Raw genomic sequence first — 17,187 nt, 5'->3', positions numbered from 1 at the left:
CTTGTTGACCCCAGCATGCACCATTTCAGACTGACTGGCCTGCAGTCATGAGGTTAGATGGAAAACACTTGACCCAGAACACCTAGACTACCAGGAGTCCCTTAAAGGCCTCCACATAGAGGTAGCTTTTCCATTTTTTCAATGGGTTTCTGGAGAACATGGAAAGTGCTAATGGTGTAATTGAGCCAAGGGGGTTCATGGTATTGTTCCAGAAGGGATTTAAAAACGATTTAGAATACCTGACAACAGCAAGACTGGTTTAAGATGTTGTGGTCCATGAATCCTGTTGGCGATGTTCGTGAAAGGTGATGAAACGCCTGAAGTGTGTTGTGATATGAACCCATCTTTCAGAAATACAATGCCGACTTCGACCTGTCTGCCAAAGAGGGAGCAGACACTCTGGCCTTCATCTCACTCCTGGAGGAAAAACTGATGCCAGCTCTGGTGAGGATCACAGTTACTCAGAGAGAACAAGACAGACAAGGAGGGGCTGAAGGGAGTGATAGAGAGCGTGTGGATAGAATGAGTAACGAGGTTGTAGAAGACATTTCAGCAAGAATGAGATGACATGGAAGATGTCACTAGGTTGTGCACTACTGACTGAGTTGTGCCACATCACTCCGATGATGGCAAAATGTTATTATAATTTTGTCATTTTATTTTGTCACATAACCGCTTACTGTGTTTTTGTCCTACTTAATTTTGCTTCTCTCTGTCTCGCTAGAAAGATTGTAGGTAATTATACTGGTGCTTCATTGTGTCCTATAAAGAAATACCTCAAACATTATCTCCTGTGCCAGCAGAACCATGCCAACATAGAACAACCTGTGGCTTCCTGCAGCACTTTGAAGTGGGATAAACAGCCACTGTGCTCTCAATGCCAAAATGTGTAGCTCAACTGCTGTATTTTGTGTCTGTTTGAAAAATCTGAATATCCTAAGGATTCTAATTCATAGTGACTACTATGTCATTACCTCTAGCTTGTAGAAGAAGCCCTTTTGCATCTCTTTCACACTTTTGTGCTTCTCTCTCTTTCTGGTCTAGGTCTATACTCGGTGGATTGACCCTAAGAACTATGTGGAGGTGACTCGGCGTTGGCACGCGGATCACGCCCCATTCCCTCTGAACTTCTTCCTGCCTGGCAGCATTCAGCGCCAGCAGCTCCAGAGGCTGAGGCTGGTCAGGGGAGACGAAGAGTTGACAGCAGGCGAGGAGGTGGAGAAGGAGGTGAGTTGAGAGGGAGATGGAGGAGGTAGGGTAGGGTAGGTACACCCAAAGGCAATTGTTGTTTTAATAGTCTTTCTAAAGAACATTTTATTATGGGGCCCTTTGCAATCCGTCTAGTATGGGGGGAGCATACTGTATTGGTACCATATCATTTATATTGTTTATACAGAAATCTTAATGTGAAAAATAATACTGTGGTGATTTTGTTTTAAATGGTATGAAGGAAAAACCTTAGATACATATATTGTTGAGAATGCATCACTCTGCAAAAATGGCACCTGATACAAAAACATGCAGTCATGCATTGAGGAAGAAATCCATGCTGAAACACATGTGAGAGGTTCAAGACTATTTCCTGAGTGCCAACCACATGTTTTGGTTTTGAGTTATTGTCCAGTTCGGTCTTGTACAACACATATTTTAAATATATCACTGCTGTTAGCAAGTTAGATTACTACTTTTCATTAAAAACACCTAAAAATGGCCATAAAATTCCAGGTGTGTTAATTGGGATAGGTTATCAACAAACAAAAAAATAATGTGTGAATAGGGCCATTGGGGGTGTTACGCTGTGATTAAACCATGTGCTGAGGTGTGAACATTGGACTTGCCTCCGTAGCTGAGCTGATGCATGCTTCAGACATCATTGCTCCTCCCTGTTATGACTTAATGGTTTATAGGCTTGCCATGGGAACTCGACTTGTTTCCCAAAGCGCTGGTCCAGGGCAAAGCTTATCTACATACAGGCTCAGGTCCAGGGTACCTCTTATCAGTCCTGTAATGATTAAAGATCTGAATATGGATGCGGTAAGCTGAACCTAGACCAGTGTTTTGGTATAACCTCTTGCAGAAGTTGATTTAAGCAATAAGACAGGGGGGTGTGGTATATGGCCAATATACCACGGCTATGGGCTGTTCTTATCATTGGCGGTTCAAGCTTGTATGGCTCCCTGGGTGAACCCCCCCCCCACCCTTCAGCACCATTCTGCACTAACTGTAATTTTTATTCAGACATTTGGAACAACAAATAAATAATCATTACATTTAACAACGATATAAATATATATACAAAAATAAGACTCTTAAATATCAAAAAGCAGTAACAAAGACAAATGGAAACAAATTATAGTATATAAATACAAATAAAAAAGAGAATTCAATTATTACACTATTACCTTATTCCTAACAAAAAACACACAAAAAAACTAGAATAAGGGTGCCCACTCCGATTAGGTTAATTGACCCACGGTCCCACACGGTGACATGATATCATTGACGTGATGTGCAAATGAGCGATAGAAAACCGATCGCGCAAATGTCACCATTCGGAATACTTTTTTTTTTTTTTGCGGGCGCCCCATGCCCCCGGCAATGTGCCTGGGCGGCTGCCCATTACGCTTCTGCCTAAATCCGCCACTGGTTCTTATGCACGACGCTACGCAGAGTACCTGGACACAGCCCTTAGCCGTGGTATATTGGCCATATAGCACAAACCCCCGAGGTGCCTTATTGCTATTATAAACTGGTTACCAACGTCATTAGAGCAGTAAAAATGTTTCGTCATACCCGTGGTATACGGTCTCATATACCACAGCTGTCAGCCAATCAGGTGTTTTTACGCTACTGCTACTCTCTGTTTATCATATATGCTTAGTCACTTTAACTATACACTTACAGTGGGGAGAACAAGTATTTGATACACTGCCGATTTTGCAATTATTAGAATCTCACCTTGTGGGGTATCAATGATCATGAGGAAGGTGAGGGATCAGCCCAGAACTACACAACAGGACCTGGTCAATGACCTGAAGGAGAGCTGGGACCACAGTCTCAAAGAAAACCATTAGTAACACACTACGCCATCATGGATTAAAATCCTGCAGCGCACGCAAGGTCCCCCTGCTCAAGCCAGTGCATGTCCAGGCCCGTCGGAAGTTTGCCAATGACCATCTGGATGACCCAGAGGAGAAATGGGAGAAGGTCATGTGGTCTGATGAGACCAAAATAGAGCTTTTTGGTCTAAACTCCACTCATCGTGTTTGGAGGAAGAAGAAGGATGGGTACAACCCCAAGGAAACCATTCCAACTGTGAAACATGGAGGTGGAAACCTTCTTTGGGGATGCTTTTCTGCAAAGGGGACAGGACGACTGCACCGTATTGAGGGGAGGATGGATGGGGCCATGTATCGCTAGATCTTGGCCAACAACCTCCTTCCCTCAGTAAGAGCATTGAAGATGGGTTGTGGCTGGGTCTTCCAGCATGACAACGACCCGAAACACACAGCCAGGACAACTAAGGAGTGGCTCCGTAAGAAGCATCTCAAGGTCCTGGTGTGGCCTAGCCAGTCTCCAGACCTGAACCCAATAGAAAGTCTTTGGAGAAAGCTGAAAGTCCGTATTGCCCTGCAACAGTCCCGAAACCTGAAGGATCTGGAGAAGGTCTGTATGGAGGAGTGGGCCAAAATCCCTGCTGCAGTGTGTGCAAACCTGGTCAAGAACTACAGGAAACGTATGATCTCTGTAATTGCAAACAAAGGTTTCTGTTTCAAATATAAAGTTATTTTCTGATGTATCAAATACTTATGTCATGCAATAAAATGCAAATTAATTACTTCAAAATCATACAATGTGATTTTCTGGAATTTTGTTTTAGAATCCGCCTCACAGTTGAAGTGTACCTATGATAAAAATTACAGACCTCTACATGCTTTGTAAGTAGGAAAACCTGCAAAATCAGCAGTGTATCAAATACTTGTTCTCCCCACTGTATGTACATACTACCTCAATTGGGCCGACCAACCAGTGCTCCCGCACATTGGCTAACCAGGCTATCTGCATTGTGTCCCACCACCCACAACCCGCCAACCCCTCTTTTACGCTACTGCTAGTCTCTGTTCATCACTTTAACCATATCTACATGTACATACTACCTCAATCAGCCTGACTAACCGGTGTCTGTATGTAGCCTCGCTACTTTTAAAGCCTCACTACTGTATATAGCCTTTATTTTTACTGTTGTTTTTATTTCTTTACTTACCTATTGTTCACCTAATACCTTTTTTGCACTATTGGTTAGAGCCTGTAAGTAAGCATTTCACTGTAAGGTCTGCACCTGTTGTATTCGGCACGTGACAAATAAACTTTGATTTGATCAGAATTCAGGACTCGAACCACCCAGTTTATAATAAGGAATATATCATGATTCAAAATGATGTGAGAATTTGGCCTGAGGTTGGTTTGTCAACACCTTTCTCTCTACAGCTGTACCGCGATGCTATGGAGTGTATGAACCTTATCTCGCAGAGGCTGGGCTCAAACAAGTTCTTCTTTGGAGACTCGTAAGTCCACACAGAGAGGTTCTACCTTGACACTGAACTGGGAATTCAGCACCTCAACTTAATTCACTTGCATGGCATCCATATGTATCTCTAACTACATGACGCTGTTCCCTCCAGTCCTTCATCTCTAGATGCTTTCGTCTTTGGCTACTTGGTGCCCATCCTGAAGATGAAACTGCCCAATGGAAGACTCCAGCAGCACCTCAAATCACTGGACAACCTGAGCCACTTCTGCTCCAACATTCTGGCACTCTACTTCCCCAGCGAGGGACGAGGTGTGGGACCACATAACATACTGTACATGCAGTATGACATTGTCTTCAATGATATCTATTATATAACTTGCTATTTTTAACTTTTGAATTCCATGTCTCACACTTTTTCTTGTTTATCTTTTGTGCAGAAGGTATCAGTCGCAAGGTGTCCTCCCAGCCTGAAGGGGGTGACGTTGACAACGAGCCTGGTAAGCGGCGCAAGCAGCTGCTGTCAGTCCTGGTGGCCCTGGGCGCTATGTTGAGCTATGCCCTCCTCACCGGCATTGTGGCTATTCAACACGTCCAGCAGGAGGCACTAGACCACCGTTCCCCAGGTCTCAGGTCACTCTCCTCCCACGGGGAAGAGGAGGATGGGGAGGAGGAGGGCTGAGGATGGGGAGGAGGAGACGGCCACAACTCAAAACTGATCTCCTGTCTCTATTCCTAATTCTTCGTTGACGCTCCCTCATCAGTCTGGAATGACTGGAAAGGTGTTAACCAATATGGCAGAAACTCCAGTTAGCCTTCTAGACTAGGTGGAACGTTTACTCTACTGCTGATGCCTCAACAATCCCTTCAGATCCTGGAGGAGGAGTCAATAGGAAGAAGGGGCAAGGGATTGGTGTTTGATTGGGCCAAAGCTGTAGAGTACGATGAAGAGGAGGAGCAGCACTGTGGGAATATACATTAAGATGCTTGTACCAAGAGTGCTTCAATGTCTTACTTGGAGAATGTTTGGATGTTTTCTCTGCTTTATTTTGACTGCCATTGCACGATAATCATAGATCCAAATCATGACGTCGCTTTGCTTTTCTCAATTTCCTGGTGCTTTATCTAATCCAACTGATTATACTTTCGTGTGTAAATGATATTATTGAGGGAACAAATCCCAGGTAGCATTTGTGAAAATTGAAATGTTACTGACTTCTTAGTAGCATTAGCACATTCTTTCTGAACACTTGCCAAGATAACCACAATCTCCACCACAGTAAACAGTGTGTGAGGTCTCTAGATGTTTAATAATAATAATTTCAACAGAGGAAATAAAGGGGTGATTTCTTGGTTTATATCCTTTTAATATTATTGCTTGTCAGGCTGAGAACTGTTTTATCATTTTTCACCTACCATGAATTTGAGGGCCAAGCCTGAAGTTTGGGGCATTTAAATGTTTCCGGGCCGATTCAAAATCTTGTGGAAATTGCCCTCCCCGGTGCAATTTGTGCTCAAACAGCATATGCATAATGTGTGCTGTAGTGAAGACTGTGCTGGCCCTATTCCTGCATTGCAGCAAGTCAAAGCATCATTCAATACAAGAAACAGCGAAGTTCAATAAATCACTTTAATGTTCCTATACATCTGCTCGCTGTGTAAAGGCTTCTCCTGCTTTAGAATGATGGGTTACTGTTGATCTCTTCAGCAATACAGGGTTACATTATTGTCTAATTCAGAGTTGCAAGAAACTCATTGACTTTCTATCTTTCAATTTCTTAAAGGTAGCCTGTTGGAGATACATAATTTATGGTATGTAAATTTGTAATGCAATCGTTAGTAGAGTTAACCTTATTCAATCTTGTTTTGATGGCAGAACTAATGTTACACACAGGTTGCCATACACATTACCCCTAAACTTAACCAATCACATTTATTTCCTAAATGTAATCTAAACCCCGAACCTGCCTGACCTTAACCAATTGGGATTACTTGCCTAAACTTAACCAAACACTTTCAAGGCTACCCTCAGAACCCGATACAATAAATATATGCCAAAATGAGGATGTGGTGTGTAAAGATGATGGTCCCATATTGAGGGGGAACACCTGTAGCATGAATATATACAGTGGGGCAAAAAAGTATTTAGTCAGCCACCAATTGTGCAAGTTCTCCCACTTAAAAAGATGAGAGAGGTCTGTAATTTTCATCACAGGTACACTATGACAGACAAGATGAGAAAAGAAAATCCAGAAAATCACATTGTAGGATTTTTCATGAATTTATTTGCAAATTATGGTGGAAAATAAGTATTTGGTCACCTACAAACAAGCAAGATTTCTGGCTCTCACAGCCCTATAACTTCTTCTTTAAGAGGCTCCTCTGTCCTCCACTCGTTACCTGTATTAATGGCACCTGTTTGAACTTGTTATCAGTATAAAAGACACCTGTCCACAACCTCAAACAGTCACACTCCAAACTCCACTATGGCCAAGACCAAAGAGCTGTCAAAGGACACCAGTAACAAAATTGTAGACCTGCACCAGGCTGGGAAGACTGAATCTGCAATAGGTAAGCAGCTTGGTTTGAAGAAATCAACTGTGGGATCAATTATTAAGAAATGGAAGACATACAAGACCACTGATAATCTCCCTCGATCTGGGGCTCCACGTGAGATCTCACCCCGTGGGGTCAAAATGATCACAAGAACGGTGAGCAAAAATCCCAGAACCACACGGGGGGACCTAGTGAATGACCTGCAGAGAGCTGGGACCAAAGTAACAAAGCCTACCATCAGTAACACACCGCCGCCAGGGACTCAAATCCTGCAGTGCCAGACGTGTCCCCCTGTTTAAGCCAGTACATGTCCAGGCCCGTCTGAAGTTTGCTAGAGAGCATTTGAATGATCCAGATGAAGATTGGGAGAATATCATATGGTCAGATGAAACCAAAATAGAACTTTTTGGTAAAAACTCAACTCGTCATGTTTGGAGGACAAAGAATGCTGAGTTCCATCCAAAGAACACCATACGTACTGTGAAGCATGGGGGTGGAAACATCATGCATTGGGGCTGTTTTTCTGCAAAGGGACCAGGACGACTGATCCGTGTAAAGGAAAGAATGAATGGAGCCATGTATCGTAAGATTTTGAGTGAAAACCTCCTTCCATCAGCAAGGGCATTGAAGATGAAACGTGGCTGGGTCTTTCAGCATGACAATGAACCCAAACACACCGCCCGGGCAACGAAGGAGTGGCTTCGTAAGAAGCATTTCAAGGTCCTGGAGTGGCCTAGCCAGTCTCTAGATCTCAACACCATAGAAAATCTTTGGAGGTAGTTGAAGGTCCGTGTTGCCCAGCAACAGCCCCAAAACATCACTGCTCTAGAGGAGATCTGCATGGAGGAATGGGCCAAAATACCAGCAACAGTGTATGAAAACCTTGTGAAGACTTACAGAAAATGTTTGACCCCTGTCATTGCCAAAAAAGGGTATATAAAAGGGTATATAACAAAGTATTGAGATAAACTTTTGTTATTGACCAAATACTTATTTTCCACCATGATTTGCAAATAAATTCATAAAAAATCCTACAATGTGACTTTCTGGAAGAAAAAAAAATCTCATTTTGTCTGTCATAGTTGAAGTGTACCTATGATGAAAATTACAGGCCTCTCTCATCTTTTAAGTGGGAGAACTTGCACAATTGGTGGCTGACTAAATACTTTTTTGCCCCACTGTATAGCATACAAATGCTATAGCGTGAATAGGAGTTGAAAAACCAAACTGTAAATATATTAATGTGGGTTTTATTTTCATGGTTGAATAAATGGGTCACATACATGCATACTTTAATATTGTGTGGAGGAGATACGTTATTTTGTGTAGTAACTATTGTGATAGGCCTATCAAAAGTTCAGGGTATCTGGAACAGGGGTGCTTGGAAAGATGAAAGAGCATGCTGCACCTCATATAACATATTACAACATATGGATTCATATTTCAGCCTGGTCTCATAGACTACACTGAACAACAATATAAATGCAACATGCAAGATTTTACTGACTTACAGTTCATATAAGAAATCAGTTTGTTTAAATAAATTCAGTATGTCCTAATCAATAGATTTCACATGACTGGGAATACAGATATGTATCCGTTGCTCACAGATACCTTTAAAAGAAAAACAGTCAGTATCTGGTGTGACCACCATTTGCCTCAACACAGCTTCTTCACATAGTTAATCACACTGTTGATTGTGACCTTTGGAATGTTGTCCCACTCCTCTTCAATGGCTGTGCGAAGTTGCTGGAAATTGGCGGGAACTGGAAGACGCTGTCGTACACGTAGGTCCAGAGCATCCCAAACATGCTCAATGGGTGACATGTCGGGTGAGTATGCAGGCCACGGAAAAACTGGGACATTTTCAGCTTCCAGGAATGGTGTACAGATCCTTGCGACATTTATTGCCATCGATAAAAAACAAGTGTGTTTGTTGTCCGTAGTTTATGCCTTCCCATGACATAACCCCACTGCCACCATGGGGCTCGCCCACACGACGCCATACACGTTTTCTGCTATCTGCCCACTACAGTTGAACCTGGGATTTATTCTTGAAGAGCACACTTCTCCAGCATGCAAGTGGCCATCGAATGTGAGCATTTATCAAATGAAGGCAGTTATGCCAAACTGCAGTCAGGTCACCCTAGTGAGGACAACAAGCATGCAGATGATCTTCCCGGAGATGGTTTCTGACAGTTAGTGCAGAAATTCTTTGGGATGTGCAAATCTACAGTTTCCCCAACTGTCCGGGTGGCTGGTCTCAGACGATCCCGCATGTGAAGAAGCGGAAATGGAGGTCCTGGTCTGGCGTGGTTACACGTGGTTTGGTTGTGAGGCCGGTTGGACGTACTGCCAAGTTCTCTACAATGACATTGGAGGGGGCTTATGGTAGAGAAATTAACATTACATTCTCTGGCAACATTTTTTGGGACATTCCTGCAGTCAGCATGCCAATTGCACACTTCCTCAAAACTTGAGACATTTGTGGCATTGTGATGTGACAAAACTGCACATTTTAGAGTGGCCTTTTATTGCCCCCAGCACAAGGTGCACCTGTGTCATGGTCATGCTGTTAAATCAGTCTCTTAATATGCCACTCCTGTCAGGCGGATAGATTATCTTGACAAAGGAAAAATGCTCACGAACAGGGATGTAAATACATTTGTGCAAAAAATATGCTTTTTATGTGTGTGGAATATTTCTGGGATCTTGGGTGGATGGTTGGTGTATAATAGGAACGTTTAGCAACCCAAATGTTGTGTATTTGAAACTCATCATGAACAATTTTAGCATTTTAGCAACTTTTCAACTACTTACTACTTTTTTGCTACTTTGTAAATACTTTGCATGTTCGCTAACCCTTCCCCTAACCTTAACCCTTTTAGCTAACCCTAACCTTAACTATTTAACCTTAATCCTTACCTTAACCATAACCCATATCCTAGCTAAAGTTAGCCAGCTAACTAGCATTAGCCATCTAGCTAATGTTAGCCACAACAAATTAGAATTCGTAACATATCATACGTTTTGCAAATTCGTAACATAATGTACACTTTGCAAATTTGTAGCATATTGTACGTTTTCTAAATCGTAACATACCATACGAATTGTAGTTTGTAACATATCATACAAAATGAGTATCTCAGATTTCCATCCAGAATAATATGAAGTGCTCTCAGACCAGGTTGCATATTTGAATATTACTGCAGTTTGGTCAGATAAAAGGTTGGGAGAATATTGTTTAAGCAATAAGCCCTGAGGTGGTGTGGTTTATTGGCCATATACCACAAACCCCTGATGTGTCTTATTGGTATTATAAACTGGTTACCAAGGTAATTAGAGTAGTAAAAATACATGTTTTGTCATACCCGTGGTATACGGTCTGATATACCATGGCTGTCAGCCAATAAGCATTCAGGGCTCGAAAAACACAGTTTTTAATAAGAAATAGACATGCCACATGACCAATAAGGATGCATAAACATTTCCATATGTTTTATTTTAGGGAATACAGTGACTGTGCACCTGGCCTCGTAGTTCCTGGCATCCCCCCTCCTTGTTGCCCCAATAACAAGTTTCACTCGAACCTGGTCTCCGCATACCAACATCTGCGCATGACGCCATCGGCAAGGAATCCCGCGTTACCTCCTGTTGACGCAGGGTTTTGGTTTTGTTTAGCGTGTGCGTGAGTGCGTGGCGTAGCATGCGCGTCTCTTTCCGCATTGGAATATTTGAGATCCACCCTTCTGCCCTCATGGGCTTTGTAGCAATCAGCGAGCTGCACCGCGAATAAAAGGAACTCCCTCTGCTTTCAATGAAATCTCTAGGGGCTGAGTTTAATGACCTTGAAAAATGATCTGGGAAAGAATTCCTGTTTTAAGTGGGGGGAAAAACGCTTGTACATGATCACCCTCATTTTCCACGAATCAGACATAATCGCACGCTGCAGCAATGAACATAGGTCAGAAATTCGGCTGGATTTAGTTAGGTAAATAGTGCTAAAACGGTGAATCATAACACATTCAACTCGACCAGGATAAGACAGTACATTCACTCATATTTTCCTCTCAGGAAAATCCATATGAAAAACCCGACTCTGGAATCTAAAACCATACATAGTACAGGCCTGTTGGAAAGGTGACAACAATGAGTGGGTCTATATTTTGCATAGTCCTATCCAGTTGTCATCAAGGTCCAATAAAGAACATGTATGAGAAATCTATTTTCTCCATCACATGCTGTTAAACCCAAGTTGCCCCGGCAACTCATAAGTAATCAAACAAAAACATTTCACAAGCTGAGGGATAGGAAAAGAAAGGGGAGGTCTGGAGACTTGAGGAGAGAAGTTTTATGCATGTAGAAGTTATACTCATGTAGCCTTTTCATGCGAAACGAAATGGCCATTTTACAAAGATTCTAAATATTTGTTGAATGTAGTCATTTCTGTAGCCTTCTTCTGTTAACACTGATATTAAAAATAGATATGTGTGCTTTGTACACATGCAGTAATACACTTGGTAATGACGTGATCTCCAGTGCACATTTATACTGAAAAATATATAAACACAACAATTTCAAAGATTTTACAGAGTTACAGTTCATATAAGTAAATCAGTCATTTTAAATACATTAGGCCCTAATCTATGGATTTCACATGACTGGGAATACAGATATGCATCTGTTGGTCACGGATACCTTAAAAAAAAAGGTTGGACTGTGGATCAGAAAAACAGTCCGTATCTGGTGTGACCACCATTTGTCGCGCTGCCTCATGCATTGATCAGGCTGTTGATTGTGGCCAGTGGAACTATTACAGTACAACGGTTTGTTTTGTTTGATCGTAGCTAGCTAGCTACATAGCCGTCTTTGTATCTAAGTCAATTGTTTAGCCTAGAGCGATTTTCTAGGTTAGCTACATCGCAGCCACTACCAGCTAGCCTACTCCAGCAGTACTGTATCATTTCAATCATTTTAGTCAATAAGATTCTTGCTACGTAGCTTAACTTTCTGAACATTCGAGACGTGTAGTCCACTTGTCATTCCAATCTCCTTTGCATTAGCGTAGCCTCTTCTGTACCCTGTCAACTATGTGTCTATCTATCCCTGTTCTCTCCTCTCTGCACAGACCATACAAACGCTCCACACCGCGTGGCCGCGGCCACCCTAATCTGGTGGTCCCAGCGCGCACGACCCACGTGGAGTTCCTGGTCTCCGGTAGCCTCTGGAACTGCCGATCTGCGGCCAACAAGGCAGAGTTCATCTCAGCCTATGCCTCCCTCCAGTCCCTCGACTTCCTGGCACTGACGGAAACATGGATCACCACAGATAACACTGCTACTCCTACTGCTCTCTCTTCGTCCGCCCACGTGTTCTCGCACACCCCGAGAGCTTCTGGTCAGCGGGGTGGTGGCACCGGGATCCTCATCTCTTCCAAGTGGTCATTCTCTCTCTCCCCCTTACCCATCTATCTATCGCCTCCTTTGAATTCCATGCTGTCACAGTTACCAGCCCTTTCAAGCTTAACATCCTTATCATTTATCGCCCTCCAGGTTCCCTCGGAGAGTTCATCAATGAGCTTGATGCCTTGATAAGCTCCTTTCCTGAGGACGGCTCACCTCTCACAGTCCTGGGCGACTTTAACCTCCCCATCTACCTTTGACTCATTCCTCTCTGCCTCCTTCTTTCCACTCCTCTCCTCTTTTGACCTCACCCTCTCACCTTCCCCCTACTCACAAGGCAGGCAATACGCTCGACCTCATCTTTACTAGATGCTGTTCTTCCACTAACCTCATTGCAACTCCCTCCAAGTCTCCGACCACTACCTTGTATCCTTTTCCCTCTCGCTCTCATCCAACACTTCCCACACTGCCCCTACTCGGATGGTATCGCGCCGTCCCAACCTTCGCTCTCTCTCCCCCTTACTCTCTCCTCTTCCATCCTATCATCTCTTCCCTCTGCTCATACCTTCTCCAACCTTTCTCCTGAGTCTGCCTCCTCAACCCTCCTCTCTTCCCTTTCTGCATCCTTTGACTCTCTATGTCCCCTATCCTCCAGGCCGGCTCGGTCCTCCCCTCCCGCTCCGTGGCTCGATGACTCATTGCGAGCTCACAGAACAGAGCTCCGGGCAGCCGAGCGGAAATGGAGGAAAACTGCCTCCCTGCGGACCTGGCATCCTTTCACTCCCTCCTCTCTACACTTTCCTCCTCTGTCTCTGCTGCTAAAGCCACTTTCTACCACTCTAAATTCCAAGCATCTGCCTCTAACCCTAGGAAGCTCTTTGCCACCTTCTCCTCCCTCCTGAATCCTCCTCCCCCTCCCCCCCCTCCCTCTCTGCAGATGACTTCGTCAACCATTTTGAAAAGAAGGTCGACGACATCCGATCCTCGTTTGCTAAGTCAAACGACACCGCTGGTTCTGCTCACACTGCCCTACCCTGTGCTCTGACCTCTTTCTCCCCTCTCTCTCCAGATGAAATCTCGCTTCTTGTGACGGCCGGCCGCCCAACAACCTGCCCGCTTGACCCTATCCCCTCCTCTCTTCTCCAGACCATTTCCGGGGACCTTCTCCCTTACCTCACCTCGCTCATCAACTCATCCCTGACCGCTGGCTACGTCCCTTCCGTCTTCAAGAGAGCGAGAGTTGCACCCCTTCTGAAAAAACCTACACTCGATCCCTCCGATGTCAACAACTACAGACCAGTATCCCTTCTTTCTTTCTCTCCAAAACTCTTGAACGTGCCGTCCTTGGCCAGCTCTCCCACTATCTCTCTCAGAATGACCTTCTTGATCCAAATCAGTCAGGTTTCAAGACTAGTCATTCAACTGAGACTGCTCTTCTCTGTATCACGGAGGCGCTCCGCACTGCTAAAGCTAACTCTCTCTCCTCTGCTCTCATCCTTCTAGACCTATCGGCTGCCTTCGATACTGTGAACCATCAGATCCTCCTCTCCACCCTCTCCGAGTTGGGCATCTCCGGCGCGGCCCACGCTTGGATTGCGTCCTACCTGACAGGTCGCTCCTACCAGGTGGCGTGGCGAGAATCTGTCTCCTCGCCACGCGCTCTCACCACTGGTGTCCCCCAGGGCTCTGTTCTAGGCCCTCTCCTATTCTCGCTATACACCAAGTCACTTGGCTCTGTCATAACCTCACATGGTCTCTCCTATCATTGCTATGCAGACGACACACAATTAATCTTCTCCTTTCCCCCTTCTGATGACCAGGTGGCGAATCGCATCTCTGCATGTCTGGCAGACATATCAGTGTGGATGACGGATCACCACCTCAAGCTGAACCTCGGCAAGACGGAGCTGCTCTTCCTCCCGGGGAAGGACTGCCCGTTCCATGATCTCGCCATCACGGTTGACAACTCCATTGTGTCCTCCTCCCAGAGCGCTAAGAACCTTGGCGTGATCCTGGACAACACCCTGTCGTTCTCAACCAACATCATGGCGGTGGCCCGTTCCTGTAGGTTCATGCTCTACAACATCCGCAGAGTACGACCCTGCCTCACACAGGAAGCGGCGCAGGTCCTAATCCAGGCACTTGTCATCTCCCGTCTGGATTACTGCAACTCGCTGTTGGCTGGGCTCCCTGCCTGTGCCATTAAACCCCTACAACTCATCCAGAACGCCGCAGCCCGTCTGGTGTTCAACCTTCCCAAGTTCTCCTGTGTGGCTCAGTCGGTAGAGCATGGCGCTTGCAACGCCAAGCGTCGTGGGTTCGATTCCCCGCTGGGGCCACCCATATGTAAAAGTAGTGGCCCCAGCCGACTTGTAAGTCGCTTTGGACAAAAGCGTCTGCTAAATGGGATATATTATTATTATTATTATTATTATTATTATTCTCTCACGTCACCCCGCTCCTCCGCTCTCTCCACTGGCTTCCAGTTGAAGCTCGCATCCGCTACAAGACCATGGTGCTTGCCTACGGAGCTGTGAGGGGAACGGCACCGCAGTACCTCCAGGCTCTGATCAGGCCCTACACCCAAGCAAGGGCACTGCGTTCATCCACCTCTGGCCTGCTCGCCTCCCTACCATTGAGGAAGTACAGTTCCCGCTCAGCCCAGTCAAAACTGTTCGCTGCTCTGGCCCCCCAATGGTGGAACAAACTCCCTCACCGCCAGGACAGCGGAGTCAATCACCACCTTCCGGAGACACCTGAAACCCCACCTCTTCAAGGAATACCTAGGATAAGATAAGTAATCCTTCTCACCACCCCCCCTTAATGATTTAGATGCACTATTGTAAAGTGGCTGTTCCACTGGATGTCAGAAGGTGAATTCACCAATTTGTAAGTCGCTCTGGATAAGAGCGTCTGCTAAATGACTTAAATGTAATGTAAATGTAAATGTTGTCCCATTTACTGTATATTGCCGGGAACTTGAACACGCTGTCGTACAGGTCGATCCAGAGCATCCCAAACATGCTCAGTGGGTGACATGTCTGGTGAGTATGCAGGCCATGGAAGAACTGGGAAACTTATTGTATGACCTCTTAAACACTATATTAGGCCCAGCCTGTGGTTTTCCTAGATATGGCTACTGTCTTGTGATCACTACATCCGATGGTTCTGGATACTGCTTTCAAGCACATTTCTGCAGCATCAGTGAAGATGTGATCAATACATGTTGATGATTTCATTCCTGTGCTGTTTGTAACTACCCTGGTAGGTTGACTGATAACTTGAACCAGGTTGCAGGCACTGGTTAGAGTTTGAATATTTTTCTTTAGTGGGCAGCTTGATGAAAGCCAGTTAATATTTAAATCACCAGAACATATATCTGTTGAATTCACATTCCTCATCAAGCATTTCACACATGTCATCCAGATACTGACTGTTAGCACTTGGTGGTCTATAGCAGCTTCCCACAAGAATGGGCTTTAGGTTAGGCAGATGAACCTGTAGCCATATTCCTTCAAAAGTATTTAACATGAGATCCTCTCTAAGCTTTACAGGAATGTTGTTCTGAATATAAACAGCAACACCTCCACCATTGGCATTTCTGTCTTTTCTGTCAATGATATAACCGTGTATTGCTACCGCTGTATCATCAAAGTTATTATCTATTATAAGTGAGTTTCAGAGATAGTCAGAGTATGAATGTCATCTGTTACTAGCAAATTATTTATTTTGTTAACTTTGTTTCTTAACAAGCTATTTGGAACTCTTTTCTTGGATGCTTACTATTTTCCTTGCTTTACTGGGAAGTTTAGCAGAAGTAGATATGCTCATGTTATTTATGTTAGTGCAGGGTGAGCTGTAAACAGTGGACATCCTACAAGGCCACACCGCCTCCGTGCTAACAGTATAAATCTGGTTCATAGGCACATGATTACTGCATACAATAGCTGAAGAATCAGCAGAGGCATTGGTTGGTTGTCCTTAAGCCATTTTGCCACAACTTTGGAAGTATGCTTGGGGTCGTTGTCCATTTGGAAGACTCATTTGCGACCAAGCTTTAACTTGATGTCTTGAGCTGTTGCATCAATATCTCCACATAATTTCCCCCCCTCATGATGCCATCTATTTTGTGAAGTGCACCTGTCCCTCCTGCAGCAAAGCACCCCCACAAAATCATGCTGCCACACCCGTGCATCACGGTTGGGATGGTGATCTTTGGTTTGCAAGCATCCCCCTTTTTCCTCCAAACATCACAATGGTCATTATGGTCAAACAGTTCTATTTTTGTTTCATCAGACCAGAGGACATTTCTCCAAAAAGTACGATCTTTGTCCCCATGTGCAGTTGCAATCCGTAGTCTGTCTTTTTTATGGCGGTTTTGGAGCAGTGGTTTCTTCCTTGCTGAGCGGCCTTTCAGGTTATGTCGATATAGGACTAGTTTTACTGTGGATATAGATACTTTTGTACCTGTTTCCTCCAGCATCTTCACAAGTTCCTTTGCTGTTGTTCTGGGATTGATTTGCACTTTTCACACCAAAGTATGTTCATCTCTAGGAGACAGAACGTGTCTCCTTCCTGAGCGGTTTATACTTGCGTACTATTGTTTGTACAGATGAACGTGGTACCTTCAGGCTTGAACCAGACTTGTGGAGGTCTACAATTTTTTTCTGGGGTCTTGGCTGATTTCTTTTGATTTTCCCA

The 17,187-nt window shown here is 44.4% G+C and overlaps 1 protein-coding gene across 1 annotated transcript in view; it reads left to right on the top strand.

Annotated features, from left to right (window-relative positions):
* Positions 1 to 8,380, top strand: part of LOC135522155 (metaxin-1-like) — a 28,433-nt gene extending 20,053 nt beyond the window's left edge. The window contains exons 4-8 of the mRNA XM_064948161.1: positions 352 to 444; positions 1,045 to 1,227; positions 4,489 to 4,565; positions 4,683 to 4,840; positions 4,969 to 8,380. Of these exons, the coding sequence (XP_064804233.1) occupies positions 352 to 444; positions 1,045 to 1,227; positions 4,489 to 4,565; positions 4,683 to 4,840; positions 4,969 to 5,210 (753 nt within the window). The 3' untranslated portion in view covers positions 5,211 to 8,380. The remainder of the gene's footprint in view (positions 1 to 351; positions 445 to 1,044; positions 1,228 to 4,488; positions 4,566 to 4,682; positions 4,841 to 4,968) is intronic.
* Positions 8,381 to 17,187: the final 8,807 nt, after the last annotated feature.

Source organism: Oncorhynchus masou, chromosome 30 (genome assembly GCF_036934945.1).
Source record: "Oncorhynchus masou masou isolate Uvic2021 chromosome 30, UVic_Omas_1.1, whole genome shotgun sequence".
NCBI lineage: Eukaryota > Metazoa > Chordata > Actinopteri > Salmoniformes > Salmonidae > Oncorhynchus > Oncorhynchus masou.
This window is presented reverse-complemented; position numbering and strand designations above follow the sequence as displayed.